Here is a 19,542-nt window from a genome sequence, read left to right as displayed (position 1 = left end):
CAAGTTTAAATATAGAACATTCATTTTCAAGAAAAATTGTAGAAGATGTTCAAAGGTAGCACATTATGATAGGTACACTAAAATCATAGAAACTGTACCCTTAGTTCTGGTGCTAAGGTTTTGATTTTAAATTAGCACTGGATTAGTTATCTGTCTCTGTCAAGACTATAATAAAGAGCTTTTGTTACAATCCATCATAGGGCTTTTGTGTTAGACACTGTACGTAGAAACTGTGAACAGGAAGACTAGATCAATGCTGAGAGAAAAAATGTCATCAGATAAAACATAGGTCTCAAAAAGCAATTTCAAATCACGTAGTATGTTATGCATTAATACATTTTTAGCCTTTGGGGAATGGAGGAAAACTTGTAATAAAAAATTAATCTGAGCATTCTTGGCTGTACCTAAATTAGAACCCAGGATACTTCCAAAATTGTTTTTAATCAAATGACCTGACAGGAGCTCACTAGGAGAAAACTAATGAGTACAGGGTGATCTGAATAATATTTAGTAATGATGGTTAAGAATTTTTGCAGCTCTTTTTTTCAAATCTTACACGTAATAATTTTAAAGATTTCTGTTTAGAGGTAGCCGTATGTCTGTGCATGTATGTAATACAAAGACATTATGCATCTTTCATGTTTTTTAAATGAACTTCTTCAGAAAGCTTACTAGAAGTGTAAGTTTTCGCCATTAATATATGGACACATATGATTCATCTTCTCCCCCCCCCCCCCCTCCTTTATAAGTAAGGTATAATTAGAGCTTGTGCCTGTTTGGGAGCAATTGTTCTCATCTTTTCTATGAATTATTCACAAAACTTTTTTTTTTTAAGTTTTCACTGTAGTTTAATACTGTAGTTTCAATAGTGGAAGGAAAAAACTGGTGGTTAGTATTTGGTGCCCTTAAGATTTGTATTTGGAGTTGAAGAATGCAATTATGTTCTATTCAGTTTCTGATTGTTTACTGTTTTGTAAACTTGAAATATCACAGGTCATGAAGGGATTGGATCTTAATATATGTAACAAGTTTTAGTTTACAATTCTATTTCTCAGTATCTGTAAAGGAAAATACCAATTCTAATGCCTGGAAATCTTTAGTGGGTTTTTTGTGGTTTGTTTTTTTTTTTTAAATATACTTAGGGATATTTATAAATCAAATTTTATTCTTCATGTGTTCGGAGGGATGTGGTGTGGTGGTGTTGTTACATATATTTTGGAAGTAAGTTGTTATACCAAAAAAATTTCACTATCATTTTTACTTAAAATACCTAATGTGAAGGAAATTTCTAAGTCTAAATGTTTCTTGCTGTAGACGTGTTAAACAGTGTCATGTCTAACTTAGTTCATTGAATTTTGTGTATGAGCCAGAAATACAACTGGCTTAGTGCCTTATTGCCCCCAGCAGTCTGTTGTTCAGGGTGGGTAGTGTTGAACCTGATTTTTTTCAATTTTTTTTTTGTTGCAAGAGCAATTAGATTAAAATAGGTTTTTTATTAAGACAAAGAAATGTTTTTACCATTCATAGCAAGACACAACAAATAACTGTAGTTATGGTGTCTGGATTTTTCTTTTGCTGTAGATTTGTTACAGTTGATATGAACAACTTACATTTAAATGACCCCGTAGCAAGGTAGAAGCTGTTCGTAGTGGGGAAGAACGAAGGAAGCAACATGGTTAAAATAATCCATACTTAACAAATTGACAAATCAGTAGGTACTTTTTATATTCCAGAAATCAAAAGTGAAAACAAATGAAAAAAGTTATTTAGCCTTATAGAGAGAAACTTTCTAAAAAAGCAGCGGTTTGTAAGCTGCCATTCTCTGAATTGTTTGTGTTTGAATTCCACTTCACTAATAGGAATTCAGCTTTACCAAAGGGATGAGGTTTGCAAATCCACACGCTGTTCATTTAACCCTATTGTATTTTGTACCTGTGTTGGGAAAATGAAACCAGTATTGAGCTGAATATTCTCTCCTAGGTTTTAAGGATGCCTTAGGTTTTTACTCTGTACACATGAGCAGAGTGAAATCTTTCATTAGGGCTTGAGGGGAGGAGAAGGCTGTGTAATGATGGTGACAGCCTCTGTCGTCTGCATTCTGGGACAAGAGGGGCCAGTGGCAGCACAAACAAAATGCAGGTGGGAGGAATTTCAGACAAGTGTCTAAGGACCCTGAGAAAGCCCAAAGCTATATAGTGGGTTGTAGCCAGAGACAAACTTAAAAACATCTTCCCCAACAGAACTGGAAGTGGTATGGAAGCTCTGAGGGCTGGACTCACTCAGTAGAAGGTGGTTGCTACCTGCTATGATGCCGTATTTTTGTTACAGGTAGCTTGTTGACTCGATGCAGATTGCAGTGTTTTACTTACGGAAAATACAGTTGCATCCTCTAGAACTTGAGGTAGCCCATGTAGTTATGAGTTGGTATGTCAGCTTTATGCCCTAGAAATGTTGCTGCTGTTTCTATTAATGAAGTTGTACTTGCTGCATCGATAGTAGGGGGTCATATTTTGTGGTATTATCCATACTGACAATTCTGCTGTTGCTGCCATCACCAGTCATCTCAGTGACAGTAACTACTATTTTTTTGAAAAGCTGATTTTTTTCCAGCATAAAAAAATTATTGCCCTTGTTTTCATTTGTTTAGCTAAATAAAGGTAAAACTTAGAAATCTTGGCAATGAAGTAGATGTAGCTGCAGTTTGTGTCTGTAATCAAAACCATGATTTCCAAAAGGTTTTTTTCCATGTACTTTGAACATGAGTGTGCCTTTGTGTGTGCTGGTGTGCATGCATGCATGGGAGAGAAATTGTAGTCCTATGATACACATCTGGGAGAAAATTGGCTGGATGGTAGTAACTGAAAAGTAATTTTTTAGTACTGTCTGTAATAATGCCTTGGAGATTGAGTAGAACTCAAGTCTTACCCATTTTTGTGAATCTGTTGTCTCTTTTCTGCTTATCTGACGTGACAGATGTACTGAGATGCTTACAGGTTGTTTTATAAGAAAAGAATAATTGTCACAGGCAGCTAAACCAATACAGAAGTCAGTCAATATTAAATACAGAATAAAAATTACAAATTCCTTGTAAATACATTTTGTACTTATGAGTTAGATTTTTTTTTTTACAATCTGTTCATTACTATTTTGCAAATCAAATACTTCCCTATACAGTGTTAGTGAGAGAGACTTCTGTGGCCCATTGACATATTAATCCATCCCTGCATAATGTTATCTTTAGTTCAGCAACAGAATATTTAGAGCATGAGAGACTGATATTGGTATTACTTGAGGAACAGTATTTTTTATAGTTGTGACTACAAATACAATAAATATTTTATTAATTACTCTCTGGTTTAATAAAAAACAAATTATCAACTTATATAGCCTATATAGGCACTGCTCCTTACGTTGACCAAATGTATAAAAACTTTTTGGAACAGAAAATCTAGTATAGATCTTAAGATGTAAAGGATTGATTTTATACTCATTCTTATACAGCAGTGATGTCAACATCAATTTCTAGTAATGTATTTTGGATTTATTTCCTTTGACACTGCTTTTCAGTTACAATAAGGTCATCTTTTCCTAGTCACTTGCAGTTAGAAAATCTTTTTAGAGTTGCAGAAGACTGAGATTTGAGGGAATTGTTCCAAAAAGATCTTTCATTCTGTGACATGGTTCATAACAGAAAGGACTGCAAAACTTGAATTTTAACAGATTTCTGTTGAATTGTCAATTTAAGCTGTCAGTTGTCATCTTGTCAGTTCCAAGATGGATCCTCTAAGGGGTGTTAATTGCCTTTAGAGTTTTAAAATGGTTATGTTGACTCAGCAGTAGGTGGTAGCAGCCTACTTTCTTGAAGGACACCATACTGTTGGTGTCTTGTTTTTTCCTTGAGTTTTTACCTGGGCCTTGGATCTTGCAGTGAGAGCTGGAGAGAAGCTGCATGAAGTCTTTGTACATTTGCCTTTTCATAGTAGTGTATTACAAGATCCTCATCTTTGGATTTTCTGCAACTGGTACAAGATGATGTCTTACAGTATAATGAAAAGAAAATTTTATAAGAAGGTGAGAGAAGGTGAGCTTGTTTTGTTAACTGATACAATTCTGATTTTACCAGAATCATTAACATGTTTGAGGATTTTTATTAGCTGCTTTCATTCTATCCCAAAGTCTCTGTAGTGTAGATGTAGTTAGTACATGATTTTGTAAGCAAATATAAAACCTATTATATATTCTATTTCTCTTTCTAAGGGTGGGTGGGGGAAGTGTTAAATTGATTGTTGTGTTTCAAACTGTGGTGTGTGCTGCCAGCAACTAGAACGTGATCAATACATGAGGCATATGAAAGGCATTGCTGTTGCACACTGTTAAAGGAAAATTACAGGAAGTATGGTTATATTAAGGCATAAAGCTATGCTATAAAAATGGCTGGAATGAAATTTAACTCTGTGAAAACAAGGGCATTTACTGTTGCATTATTGATGTATCATATAAAAATTACAGATTAATGTCTTTCATTAATGCTAAGAAAATAATGTCAAGTTTAGTAAAGGACAAAATGTAACCTAATCAGAAGTAAACATCTGCTAAAAAAGACATGTGATTGTGAAATTTCATTAGTCTTCTGAAAGTAAAACTGAAGTATAGTTTAATTACCAGTTAAACCGTTGGGCAGGTTAGTTTTCCCCACTTTAATGTTGTGCTTTCATTCCTACTTGTCTTGCTGTACGTGCTAGAAAACCCTGAATCATTATTGTGACAACTGACATTTCAAATTTTGCACAAGCTTCTAGTAAGAAATGTAGCATCTCTCCACACATCTTGCAATTCTGAATTTTTTCTACAGGAGCGTGTTGAAGGGAAAATGATGGCTGTTTCCTATGCCCGTGCTCCCCAGGGCCTTCTCTTGGCACCAGCTGTGGGGTGAAACCGTGCTGGTGGGAGCCGTGGGAGCCACACAGTGCCTGCCAGGGCTCGGCGTGGGTGCCAGGGCTCGGGCAGCTGTCTCGGCTGTCGCCAGCAGTGCGTGAGAAGTACGAGACAGAGATAGAAGAGTATGACCCATAAGGCCCCTAATAGCTGCAGAGGGCTGTGCGGCACACTAAACAACTTGCTGTTTGAGAAGTGTGGTCAAATCTCGTTAAGGCTGTTCTTCTAAAAAGGTATTAACTTTTCATTAGTGCCGTTGTTCTGTGGTTTTTTAAGTAATAGGAATTAATTGAAAAAGCAACTGGAGCAGTTTTCCTGGCTCCTAAAAAATCATTTATCAAAGCATGATAGATTAATGAAAACATTAGACAGTCATTATGTACACACATTCGTATTCTCTACTCATACAGCGTATGTATGGGGAATGGGGTTGTGCCAGCCATTGTGCAACTGAAGTAGCAGAGGGGTTTGTAAAGAAGATTAGAGTTGGCTTCTCAAGTGGATTCAGAGTGCTTCAAAGGATGCATAGGAACTGAGGGAAAAGAGCTTTCAACAGTGGCTCTGCGAAAGAGATCAGCATCTCTTTGTAAAAAGGAGTTTCATTTTAAGATCAATATAAAGCATTTCCAGTTAACTCGAGTGTAAACTAGTGCTGCTTCTGAAGAACTGCCACAAAGATCTGTATGGGACAGTAGGGAAGAGGAGATAGTTGTGTGTGAGGACTTCTTTCCCTTCCCTGCGTTTCGGGCTGGGGAGCAGTGGGGCTGAGGAGAGAGCGAGCTCAGACCTGTGCCGCGGGAGGAGAGCTGTAAGGCGCTGCGGAGCTGTGGTGTAACCTTTCAGCCTGGGGATCCTCTCATGCACTGACAAACTGCTTCTCTCTTCTGCCTGGCTGGGCTTATGAACAGCTTTTACTTGGAAGCAGCATGGTAACAGGATTTTATGATCTAGGAATGAATTTTTCCTTTGCTGCCCAAGTGGCTTGGGTAATGTATGTTTTGGGAGCAGGGGTGGGTGTGTCTGTGTTGGGTTTTTTTGGTTTTTTTTTTTTTGCTTTTAACCTAAAAGATATACTAGATTATAACTGTCTTTGTTTTTTTCCTCTTTCACAGCTCTAAAGCTGCATAATAAATAGTGATTTCCGAATTTTTCAGCTTTCTTGATAAGAACTGCATTAGGAAAGATCTTTTATAGGACCGAAGAAATTGTTTGTGTACAGTAAAGTTCTGTTTGCTGTTGCACACCTGTTGCTCCCCCGTGCTGGGATCGCTAAATACGATTGGGGAGGAATCATCAAGACCTTCTAGTGGTTGCAACAAACTGCAAAGAATATGTGGTCCGTAGTGGACAAAATACTAGCAGGTACTTTTGTTGTGTACAGCATCCTGTGGCAGTGAGTTTCACAATTTATTAAACATTGTGTGAAATGTTTAATTTCACTTTAATTTTCCTTTGCTTTAAGCATGTTTGAGTGATACTTGCCTTCGTTGCCTCCTTCTTCTTGTTTTGGTGGGAAACGGAGAAATACACTCTGTTCAGGCTTTGCATAATTTTCAAACATGATGCATGATTTGGAGGGTGTCAGTTATATCTTCTGTTGTTTGTCTCCCAAGTTTATTCTTGTTTTAAAGCTGTATCTTTTACCATACTTACTATTCCCTCTGCTACCTTTTCTTGTTATACTACATCTTTGGGTAGGGCAGCCACAACTGCATTATTCAGATACTAGAAAATGGTATTTCTGGGGTTTGGAGAGGAAAAAGATCAAAGAGTAGATTTTCTTCAAATTCTGGAGAGGTCAAAGCAAGAAAATTTGCATTGTCTTAACTGGACTTTTATTCATGTTCAGAGTTGTACATTTTGAGGTCCGGGGAGTTCTGGCTTAATCTCTGCTTGCGCAACATCTTTTATGCCTACTGGAGAAAATGTTTGGGCCAATACTTGTCTTTTCAGCTATTTTGTTACTTGTTCTGTCCTAAGGACAAATGAGACTGGTAGAAGGCAGTACACACTCAAAACACTGTTACTTAAAATCTAGCGAACAGTTGGCTGGAATTACTTTTAAGAATATTTTTTTTATTGCTATTACAGTTTTCTAAAGAATCTGTCACTTAAGCATCTGAAGCTTTGTGATCTATACATGCTATAAATCGGGCAGTTCTTTTCATGAGTGATAGAAAATCAAAGACAGAGAGCAATATCATTACTTACTAACATCTTGATTATTTAAGAAAACAAAAGAAAAAGTGCACTAGCCAAAACCCACTTTCATGCTTGTTATTTTTTTTACCTTTATAAGCCATATATATATTAGATAGAAATAAGGACTATATCAGTTTCTTTCATGTGTAGATGTTTACTTTTCTGTGATGTTTCTTTACATACTTGTTTGGACTTCTTTTTAAGACTTACCTACTGTGCTGCTTATACAGCAGTATCACTAAAGCAGTAATCAAGAAAGGGCTTAACTCTGGAGTTAATATTTAATTGCTTCAGTAGAACATTGCTCACATATCATTTGTTGAGTTTCTTTGACAGTGACAGAATGGTTACTTTATTTTCTCTTGGGGAACTGCGATAACAAACCTGTAGTTAAAGGTTTCTTCAGGGTCTTATAGCTGGGGGGAGAGAGGTTGCATGTTCCTAAGACAGCAGAAGCTCTGCTGGTGAGGTCTGTTTGATCTCTCTTGCTTCGTGCTACACCTGTGTCTTATACCAGCAGGTCTAAGGTCTCACTTTAATTATAGACGCTTGTCATTGCTTCTATCTGAGACACTGTTCAGATTTGCACTTTTTATTTCATTTAGCTTGTATGTAGCAGCTAGCTTTTTAGTACTTAGGTATTTAGGGACTAGAAAGATTTGGGGTATTCCTAGAAAATAAATATAAAAATCTGTTCTTATACTTTACCCCTATGCACACTTCTGTAATTTTTACTGTTAATATTGAGAAACTTAAGTACAAAAATTTATCAGCTGTATAGTCTTTCCCTTAAGCCAATGACTAGAAGAATTATTTCGTTGGGTTTTATTCCTCAAAAGCATAAATTATTTTTGATTTTTCTCTCAAGAAGTTAAAGGTGGTAGGCATAGTGTTAAAATGCAATGAATCACGTCTAAGCAGATCCTAGAAACCCAGAGGTGTTTCTCAGGTAAACTTAAAGATCCTGCCTGGGTCCCTCAGCTATGAACGCTGGCTTCAGTGAAAGAATATACTCCCATGAGAAGTGGCAAGGAGAAATCTAATCAGTCTGCAAGAGGAAAATACTCCATTACAGTCGTCTTTGACTCTTTTAATTCACTATGCTGTTCTAGGTCAGCAAAATTTCAGCTCTGCCACCATGGCTTTGTGTTATTCTTATCCAAAAAATCTCTGCATTTCGACCAAGTAAGGATAACAATGGCTAAATACATACTGTAGCGAAGATGCATCCTGTGGTGCAACACAAAGCCCTAGCTGTTCCTTGCGAACATTTTGTGGTAAAGTTTCTAAGCAGGGGACAGATGAATCTGTGGCAGGCGCTCTGGCTGATGGACAAGGACTGCAGGTTGTGTTGCAGAAAACTTGTCTGCCGTGCTGTCTGGAGAAAGTGTAATCTCTTCTGCAATGGGAAGGGAGACCAAGCTGTACCAGTATCAAGTGTATCCGTTCTCTGCATGTCAAATGGCAGGTTTGCATTTGTCATTCAGAGTTTTACATGACAGATGATGGAAAATTACAGAATTTTAGGGAATCCATTTTTTATGAAGAAAAGTTTTAGTAGACCAATCTTAATAAGCAGCACTAATAAGACAAAAGAGACATAACTTGCCCCCTGGGAAACTCCTTCCATTCAGTGCAGAAAATTACAGGCCTGGGATTTACAGCCTGAGGGGATCCTTACGCTGTCTGTAGAACTAGTAAAGACTCTTGATCAATTTAACATGTGTGGATCTGGAAAGGTGTGGAGGGGTGGCATTTCTGAGTGGTGGAGGACTTTGCACTACAACTTTCCTGCGGGGACTTTTGTATTTACAAGGTGTCATCTTAGCTGAATTTGTCAGTAGCAGTGTAGATGGAAGGGAAACGTTCTTTTTTCTTACTTTGATTAGGTATGATTTAGAAGTAATGTTTAGACTAGAAGGGTGACTCCTGCTAGTAACGTGACATGAAATAATGAATGGATCATATCTACCTTTCTGCTGGAATAGGCAACTAGTTTGACTTTGACTTCACAATAAACAGAATTTGTTGTTGGACTTTGCCTGGCCTGAATGAGGAAGTAGTCCATCAAGAAGGAAGTCATTCTTTAATGATTTCAAACTGCAAAGACTTGCCTGTCTTTTTTTTTTCAGGGCCGGGAGGGGGGAAGAAAAAAGCATTAACTGTAAAAAAATCACTTGTCACTTCACTGGCATCTGAGTCAGGTAAAGGTTTAAAGCGAAAGAATGAAAGTCTTTCATTGGGCAAAGAAGAAAATATTTATGTACTCAGAGCAATTAATTCCATCAGTACTTTGGAGGTATTTTTATCTTGTTAGGATTAGTCGAATTTACTTTAGACATCTGAATTTAAAATATAATTAAACTTACAACCGTATTTTGTCTCCTTTCTTCACAGGTTTGCTGGTCCTCTGATACATTTCAGAATGCCACTGGTAAAAAGGAACATAGACCCCAGGCACCTGTGCCACACAGCTCTGCCGCGAGGTATCAAGAATGAATTGGAATGTGTCACCAATATCTCCTTGGCAAATATAATCAGACAACTGAGTAGCCTAAGTAAGTACATGGTCCCAGTAGCTGTATTTAGAACTAATGCATTTTACAGTCACAGTTTTTGTGGTTGAAGTAGGAACATCTTTCCAAATTCTCAGTAGAAAATCGTGGGTGAGCCTTGAATGTATTCCTTTGGTGGCTGCTGACTAGCATGGACTTCTGTGAAAGAAAGCTAGGAGTATTTCCAGCAGCACATCTTAAAACTGTTCAGCCATATATTTCTGTTACCAGTGGGATATGACAGAAAAAGCTATCTGGTTAATGAAGTCAGTAATTGCTAACCTTAGAGCAGTTCTTGAGTAGGGAATATGACATAATGAGGAACATATCACTAAGTTCTGTTAACGTAAACCCTTGGTCGTGTTGTGGTCATTCAGAAAAAAAAAGTAGTTGCCTTTTCAAATAATAAACCCAGTAATGTAATTATCATGTAATATTTCAATCAGGTAAAGATTTTTCTCCCGTCTGTCAACAATTTTTCCCTTAGTGCATTTGAGAGGAGTGAATACTTCTCAAGCTCTAGAACTCTAAAGGGATTTTTCTGAAAAGGCTCATGTCTGGATTATTTTTCCTTCAAGTTACAGCAGCTTTAAAAAGTTGTCAGATGAACCAGCATGATAGCATTTTGAATTTCCCATACTACAAGTGCTTTTTAACCACTAGGACATTGGTAAGACTACCAACATACTAAAGTATGAGTGTATATACATCTACAATGTGAAAAGCTTTTCAGTTCTGTCAGTATCTTACAGTTATAGGTGATGTAGCCTAATTTGTTGATTAGATTAATTTGATTATTGGTTTGATGGTATACTGTATGGTGACTGTTTTGGCAGCCTTTCAAAGCTGTTAGGGTGCTATTAGGTTGAAGACTCTTAATTGAGGACACTGAATTATGCAATGAAGAGCGGAATGCTTACAGCACTTAAATATGAACATTATTAGTATAGCTGCTGCAACAGCAAGGAAAATAACTTATTTAAATTCTTTTCAGTGAACCAAGAGTATATGAGATTGGGATGCAGTATAGGATCACCGTCTGTGGTCTTGCTTCATTCTAACAAAAGCTCTTCTCAGACTCGTGTACTACCCTCCTCTTCCAAGTCACTCTTATTAATACTGCATTCATTTATTTTAGTTTGCTTGTTTTAAAATTGTTTGATTATATACTCCATCTAGGGGAATTTCCTTTCGTAGGTGACATACCAAATTTACATTTGATATTTTCATTTGGAAGTTTCGTTTGACCTTAAAAGCCAAAAACCAATCACTTGGGTTTTCAATTTTAAAGAACACCAAGTTCTAACTCAGCATGTGGTCTCAGTACTTACCTGTTGAGATTCAGCTGCCTTCACTATGTTTTCTTGATACACAGAGCTTATGCCTGACATTGTGTGTACAATTGCTCAGGAGGAGGTCAGGATGAAGCAATAGTAGAACAGAAAGTACTCAATTAAAGGAGAAAAAAGGTGTCAAAAGAATATTTATTGAATGCTGCCGCATTTGTTACATGCCTTGCCATATATGCGTAGCACAGTTGCAGAGAGGTACTGTCAAAGGAATGTAACTAAATATGTAAACTGCCTTTCTGTAAAAGGAACATGGTTTTGCATGAAGCTTGCATGCATGGAGATGAGCCCTAAATTAGCTGTTTTCACTTGAGAGTTCTGTCATGAACTTGTGACTCACAAGTCAGTGGTCAAAAAGGTATGCAATGTTGGAAATTACAAGGAAGGTAAAAAAGGACAGAAAATGCACTAGTCTGCTCTGCAACAGCAAGCCCAGAATAGGTCATTCAGAATTTTTCTACAAGTTAAACACTGATGAGCAGGACCTGTTATTTCAGTCATTTGTTCATTCCCTCCAAATAGCATCATGGTGTTGGTAGGTTTTCTACAGGCAATGCTTATACCAACTGAAGTAAGGTTTTGTTTTATACTGCGTGTTTTTTACAAAAGAACATTTTTACCTACAATTAAATAGAACGTTTTACAAAATAGTCCTTATTTCTCAGCAAGGTTAAGGATTGCTCTATAAAAATGGGAGATCATGTTACAAAGGTATGAGTACCTGTGCAAGTATTTTGTTCCAGAATCCTTCCAGCTTTTCTGCCTGTTTATGCTAGCAGCAGTACAAATTCAAAAAGTTTTGGGAGTCCTAGCATGGGAATTTTGTGTCTCGTGCTTAAACCCAAATAACCAGTCTTCACTTCGTGTGTCACTGTTAATGGTGTACAGCAGGGCCCGCTGACATGCAGATAAATTTTAGTAGTTGCCTGTGAGTCACAGCCAGCAGGCATGGTTTCGCAGCAGTCCCCTGGCAACCAGCTTCTCTGCAGTCCTTCCGTTCTTGTTTTCTGTGGAAAATGTGTACGTTTGAGAATCAGCCTTTAAGTTGTAGACAAAACGAGGCTTCACTCTGAGAGTGGAAAGTGAGTGTTCTGGTAGGGTTTAATTTCCTTTAAACTAGAGCTGCTTTTGCTTTCGATGGTAAAGTTACGCAAACTTAGATGAATGGTTTTTGACCTGATTAGCACTTTGTCATTTCTGCCTCTCAGATTTTTCAATTGCCAGCCCTCAAATAGAGGATTACTCTCCTGCCATTATGACTCTCAAGACCAATATAATTCTTAATCTTTCTTCTGATATATGGACAAAGAGTGCTGTGATTGAATTTGAAGCCTCCAGTAGTTTAAACGATACCAAAAAAACCCATTATTTAGAAGAGCTAAGTGTAGAGTTTTGTCATTAGATCTCCATACTCAGAGATATTAATAATTCAGCTGGATTAGTCAAGCAGCTGGGTCTAATGGGGTCTGCTTTGAGCAGGGTGTTGGACTAGATAACTTCTGGAGGTCTTTTCAATCTGAATAGGACTGTGTTTCTATGATCTTGTATGCTATGTGTAAGTAGGACATGCATGCAGAAACAATACCTATTAAATGACAGGAATTCTGTTTTCCTGTGTTTTAATATGAAATGAAAAGAGCTTTACATCAGTATGTCAGCAATAGCTGCTATGTGTCTCCATCTAAATTCTCAATCCTTTCATAGTTTATTTGATGTGTTGCTTTTAATTGTTCAGTTTGAGAATTTTTTTGACCTTTAAAAGTAGAGATGAAAGGAGATTTATTTCTGCTTTGAGTGATAGTTCTTGCCTTTCTCCCTGGAGCATGAAAACACATCAGTCTGTCTTGATAAAACATACAAAATTGCCAGCAAGTAATTTTCCCCCCCCTGTCTATTCCCAGTCTTCTCTAACTTCATAAAAGGATCTGTCTTCTGACAGCTTTTCTTAGCACTGTGGCAACAGAAACTCTGGACAGCAGCAACAGCTGGTTTAGTTTCCTAGCCGTTCTTCCCTGTATTTCTTGCTTTCTGACCGTACCTGCTCTGAAGAAGTGCTTACCTTTTTTTTTCAGCAATGTTGCAGATACATTACTAATCCAGTACTGCCTGAATTTGTATATGTTGGTGTATGTGGGGTTATAGCATTCCAGCATATGTGAAACACAACTGAGAGCACTGTGCAGCTGTGCCATTGTTAGAAGATGGATAAATAGTTCTCTTGTGTGCATATAACTTCCCCATTTTTTTCACAGCTATTGACCAATATTGTTTTTCCTTTTATTCAGCTGTTCCCTGTACACAGAATCTCAGTACCACATAAGAAACCCAACTGATGGGTTTTGTTCTTGGCCCTGGTCTCTGACACCACCATCTGAAGAGGAGAACATTTCTCCTTTTGAGTACGTTTCTTTAATGAATATTTATATTGTAGGCATTCAGAACCAGAACTTTTATTCAGTCATAGCAGGATGTCATTTCCCTTTTTTTCTTCTACCTCTGTATAAAGAAAGAACGCTGCATAACTGTGTTTGGTAAGCTAGAGTACCCTTTATGTTAAGTGACAACAATTTTCAGTTAAAGTTGAACGTTCAGTAGCTTTTCCCCTCTTTCTGTCTTTCTTCGTACTGTTTCCTGTGTTTATCATGTTCTCCTAGTTATTTCTTTTCCCCACCCCTTATTTTGTTTCATTTTCAGGAGTGAAACCCTGACTTTCGAGTGTATTATTTCTACACACACACCCCTTTTCTCCCCCTCTGAGACACTTTTAACTTTTCTTCCTTATTTTTTGCTTACTGTGCCATCCTCTAGAGGTTTTTAAACACTGCTCATCTTGTGAGAGACGTTTTCTCACCTCAGGAAAACCTTCAGATTGCCACGGCTTAAGGTGTTAACATTCAATAAGTGGGAAATGTTTCTCCAGGAATACTTATCAGCAAGGTGTCTGGAGGCTGCAATTAATGTTTAGAACCAGGCCTTTTCAGTTCAAAGACCAGCCTCTCTCTCTTCATCCTGTTGGGACAACATCTTCAACATGTGGTGAGGCCCCTGCTCATTATTTACTTTATTGCAGGTAGGTCTGCCGATCTGCAGCTGAAGCTTCAGTCACTGTTCCAGAACCAGCAGAATCCCAGCAGGTCCTGCCCTGGGAATCCTCCTTCTCACTGTGCTTACAAGCATATTCAGTATTCTCTCTGAATTTTCTTCATTAGTTATCCCTCTTTCTTCGTTATTACCATGGTTGCCAGGGAATGCTTTCTCTAGTGTTCTTACGCACATGGGGTGAGGGAACTGATGGACTTGAAAACTAAAAGCTTACTCAGCTTTTCAGAGACCCCCATTCTCTCAAAGGCTTCTAATTTCTTGATGTTGTCTCCCCAGCAGTGTCAGTACTGGCAATGCTGTTTTGTGTCCACCTCAAATGCTAATGAGGGGATGAACAAACGGACAGTAATTCCTCATTGAAAACCACTATGTGTTAGCAGAAAAAAGTTCTACCTGTCCTTAATTTCCTGCCTACACAGAGCAGTGAATTCGAATGATATTAAAAAAGGAAAGTTAAAACAAGACTTCCCTGTGAAATGAACTCTAGGACTGGTGCCTTCAGGTTCAGTGCTCAAGCAGTCTCTTTCAACAGATTTCTGAATGGATAATCTCAGCCAGTTTACTTGATGGGCTCCTCAGTTTTAGATAAGAAATGGTATCTCAGACCTCCATGACTGGAGATTTTTGAAGGCTGACTTTTTCTTGGATGGCAACAAGAAGCATCAGACCTGCTCCAGAGATGGCCTTTAACAGAGTTTATTTGATACTTTTGATACCCTCATCAGGTTGTCTGATAAATGCCTGGTTCAATATTGCTGGCTAAAGGAATCAAGTTGTCTCTTCATTGCTCTGGTATTCCTGTTACAGTCCTTAAATCCAGTCCTTGTAGACTGCCCTTACACCTCTGTGATGATAGATTTCTAATTAGCATCACTGAACTAGATTTTGTAAATCATTTTTCAGTTTGCTCAGCCATGGCCGCTAAAATTCTCAAGGGTCTACCAAGATTCTTATCTCCAATCCTTGGACAAAGTTCAGTCTCCTAGCTGCTGAGCTGTGAGACTGAAATGATCCTGATGAGAAACAAGCCTAGAGTTTCAAGTGAAACTCAGATATACCTTGATTTTTGCTAAAACATTAAATTAAATAAAATTAATGTACTGAGGCTCTGAAGCTGAATCAACAGGCAATGGATATGTTAAATTATGGGTCAGAATTAATGGAGGAGGAAAAATGTATTAATAGACTTAGGATAAATTTCTTATTTTGCTGCATAAATGGACCCTGGTTATATATTGTTAGGGCTTATGTGGTAACTAATTATCCTGAAAGAATATTTTCTAATATATACACTGTATTGTGTAGGAAGGAGCAATTCAGCAGTGAATAATGTAATTTTGCATAGTGTAGGTATATTGGGAAGGAATTGTGCAGCAGGACCATGAGACTGGTTTTATGGCTGCTTTTGTTCTGTGCTGTTATTTTTTTAGAAAATGTTCTGGGCAAAAATATTGTTTAGTGTGTGAATGGTATTGAAATAATAGAAATCAAGGAATGATAGCGTATAGGTAGGTAACAGACTGAATTCTTAGCTTATTCTTTCTGGGATTTTGTCAATTTCTACATCTTTTTTACAAATCAAATTGCCAAACCTATGTTTTTAAACTGTAATAATATTTTGAGGTTTATGTATTTCAATATGTCAACATATTTACTATTTTAATATTAAAATAGCATTCAATAATATTTAATTAAATAACAGTTTTATATTGCATTTAATAATGTCATGACATATTTAAAATATATTAAATATTTTCATAATTTAATTCCAATTATAAGTATGTTGGATTAGATTTTGTTTGTGTACGTGTTAACCCTGCCACTCCCCGCTGAGCTCCAGAAGCTTAACAAATTAGTTAAGGCTAAATTAATTAAGATAACACTTCTGGCAACATTAAACAATTGTCTCATTTTGATTGTCCCACTTGATGCATCTTGCATTGGCCAGAGATTTGCCAGTCATCCTCCTGAAATTTCCAAAACTGGTGCTGGTTTATGGCATTGAGCACTTTAGGTGCTCAATTTGTTTATCCAGATAGCTACTTAAAATCTAGATCATGGTTCCTAGAGGCTGCCATAACCAATCTGTGGGGTGCCGTTTCCAGTTTAGATGCAGTTGAATGGTTTGGAGTGTTTGGTTGTCTTTGATTTTTTTTTTTTATTGTTTTTTTAAATGCAAAAGGATAGTAAAGAAGTGGCTTCTTCCACCAGTCCTGCTTCAGGACTCATGTCCCACTCCTTGTCCGAGAGCCTGTAACTAAATATGGTGTTAACTGATGTAGTGTTATAAAATGATTAATTTAAGTGCCCTTTCCTTAAGTTTTCTAATGAATACAGCATAGAGAATGCTGTAGACAGGTGATTTTAAGGATGGAGTTTTGAGGGGACTGCTAATGTATGCCCTGATCCTGCAGCATGTTATTGTGGTTCTAGGAATTTACAACACAGTATGTAAGACTTACAAGACATCTTTGTCACACTTCGTTTAATTAGCCTGAAATAAGGTTCAGAACCTTGTATAGTGATTGTAGTTGACTTCAGTTCATCTAATATATACCCAGTCCCCCAGCACAAGACACATAACATTTCTTTTACCTTATTACTCCTTCATGTTAGTGGATTGGATAGTTAGGAATTAGTCATTTGTCTAATTAGTCATTTCAATTAGTCATTGAAACCCAATGCTGGACAAATGTTTGAAATTATGGGGGGAAGTAAGGAGGTAAAACAAACTAGGAGGAACAAATGGTGGAAGAGAACTGTAAAACTGCTCGGTTGTTTTTTCAGATTTTATAAGCTATTGTACACTTACTGCCATGGTAATGAACAGGAGTGGATGATGCATGTTTTGGTGGGTTTACCTTTAAAAAAATGAGGAAGGCAGTGAGCAGTATTATTTTTATTTGATTTTCAGCTAGTAGCAACTACCTAGTATTTTCAGCTCATAGGTCTGTTTTAAATGTCAGGAAAATTTATTGTTCAGAAAAGGCTATTAAAACACGTGCACATTCTTGGAGGAGATATTTTATTTGACTGTCACAAAAAAAGGACATTGACTGACACCAGAGGGAGCTGCATTCCTGCATCCCTTTCTTAACGAAGGGTTAATTGTGAATAGAGCCCTTTCAGACAAGAGAATAAGTTCTTAAAAGAATAATCAGGTGAATAATATATTCATTAATTAAAAATAAATAATAATGTATCCTCTTATTTAAGTTAAAAAAACTTGTGCACTGTAAATAAAAATAAATGCCAGTATGATGGACTGAGAAGAACAGCTAGTAAGGTTGGGGGGAATATGACTTGCTTTTTGAAAATAGCAAATTTTGGTATATTTCTGGTCAATTAAGTAAGTTTTGTAAGTACAGTAAAATAAGCTTTTCACAGACGTTGAAACAATTTATCTGCAGAAGTCTATGTTGTCATTTAATTTAACAGGCAAACAAGATCACTGATCTTTCTAATCTGGTATTACATATCCAGCTGTGACCAAGATCCTAAGGCATTATGTTAATTGTCATAGTCAACTGTCATTCTCTTTGTTATGCTACGTGAAACAAGAGTAGAGTTTTTCATCAAGCAGCCCCATAATGATGTAAATTTTCTGAAGTGTTAATAATACTTCGGAATATTCATTCAATATAATGGAATTAATTTTGATTCCTTACTCTTCTAACATATTACCCATAAATTAAGTGGAGTGAGATCAGCGTTGTTTACTAATGTGTTTTATTCTTATACTTTTTTTCACTTACATGACATTTTGTTCAATGTTATCACCTGTAATCCTGTCTTTTGTAATCCATTGAAAATTGAAGACCTATTTGTATAAAATGCACACAGAGACAGTGATATAAATAAACACTGGCTTATAAATGTTGTATACACATATACATTTCACTAAAAGCAAACATTTTACTTTGTTTGAAAAAGCATGCATTTGAATATACTTCGAGCTAAATAAAGAGACTGCCAACGGGCATGTAGGTAGAGACATTAGGTTTGGTGTACCACTTCAAACGCAACAGGTTGTTTTCAATGTATTTCCCATTGGAGGATTAGTGTTCATAAGCACAGGCAAATTATTCCTTGCAATATGTTTGTGACTGTATGCAACATAATGAAAATATTTTTGAGACAGTTTACTTGCAATTGGACCTCATTAATGAGGTAGGTGATTTTTAAACCTGCTGAAGTGAGGTGGATATGGATAAAACAAATTTGTAGCCTTGAAATACACCTGCAAAAGGGAAGTTACTGGATTTGAGAGCCCTGCAATTTACTTTCTATTCTATACATTGAATTTTACACTTTATTTTAATTTTAACTTGCATGTGTCTTAATATTATGTGAGTTGTCCAATTAAAATTAAATAATATATCTGAATATAATAATTTCGTGAAATGCATTAAATTTTTAGCAAATATATATTAAAAGTTCAGTAATCTTGCTCTTAGTGGATCACATTTTTAAGTAATTTCTCTTGCTTCAGATACAGGTTAAAGAACATAAACTTTTCAGAGTTTCAAGACATATATTAGAAAGTCTTATGTTAGGTGAGTTGCAAGCTAAGTAGACTTTACTAACTTTCCATCTCTATTTTACTGTGGACTGGTACTTAAAGACAAAGGTTCTAAAAGAATGGCTGCACCTTTGATCTGCTTCTGACTGTAGCTAATAACAGATGCTCCAAGAATGACAGCCAGGCAAGCATGTATGATACTCCTACTAATCTCCCAGCCTCCAGCTTTTCAGTGTGGAAGCCTCTTCAACCAGCTGGGGTTTCTGTTTTACTAATAATGCTCAGTGTGTTTCTTTTCCGTGATTGAGTATTGTTGGTGAACTTTAATCTCATTTTTTTTCAGGTCGTTTATGGGTGTCTTGAACAGCATAGGGTCCCGTTAGAGAAATCTATGAAAACTCACCTTTCTCAGCTGTGAAGACCAGTGATTTACTCCTGTCCTCTGTTTTGTACCTTTTAAGGAATTATTTGTCTGTGCCATGTTGTTTCTTTTTTGTGCCACGTCTGTTAAGTTTTCCTAAAAAGCTTTGATTAAGGACTTTCAAAACTCTCTTGAAATCTAAGTAAGTAATGGCTCTCTGTGTGCTTATAGACCCTTCAGAGGTTTCACTTTACAAAAGCTGCGTTGTCTATTTTCCAACAAGTCATACAGGTGTCTGCTAATTCAGTTTTTCATAGTCATTTATACTAATTTGTCTGGATTTCAGGCTAACAGGCCTGTAGCTCTCAAGATGTTCCATGAAAAAATTTTGAACATTACTGTTGTGCTTTGCTACCTTTCAGCAGAGACTTACAAATCGTTACTGATACTTTACAGATCATTTTTTCCATTTAGTTGTGTAATTTTTGTATCATCCCTTCAGGTTTTTTGAGCCTT

At 36.8% G+C, this 19,542-nt stretch overlaps 1 protein-coding gene across 2 annotated transcripts in view; it reads left to right on the top strand.

The window, feature by feature from the left end:
• Window positions 1–19,542, top strand: part of WASF1 (WASP family member 1) — a 99,611-nt gene that overhangs the window by 60,568 nt on the left and 19,501 nt on the right. For both annotated transcript variants that reach the window (XM_055811189.1, XM_055811186.1), the window contains exon 2: window positions 9,535–9,695. In XM_055811189.1, the coding sequence (XP_055667164.1) occupies window positions 9,563–9,695 (133 nt within the window). In that variant the 5' untranslated portion in view covers window positions 9,535–9,562. The remainder of the gene's footprint in view (window positions 1–9,534; window positions 9,696–19,542) is intronic.

The sequence above is a fragment of the Falco peregrinus genome, chromosome 7, assembly GCF_023634155.1.
Source record: "Falco peregrinus isolate bFalPer1 chromosome 7, bFalPer1.pri, whole genome shotgun sequence".
In the NCBI taxonomy this organism is placed as follows: domain Eukaryota; kingdom Metazoa; phylum Chordata; class Aves; order Falconiformes; family Falconidae; genus Falco; species Falco peregrinus.
This window is presented reverse-complemented; position numbering and strand designations above follow the sequence as displayed.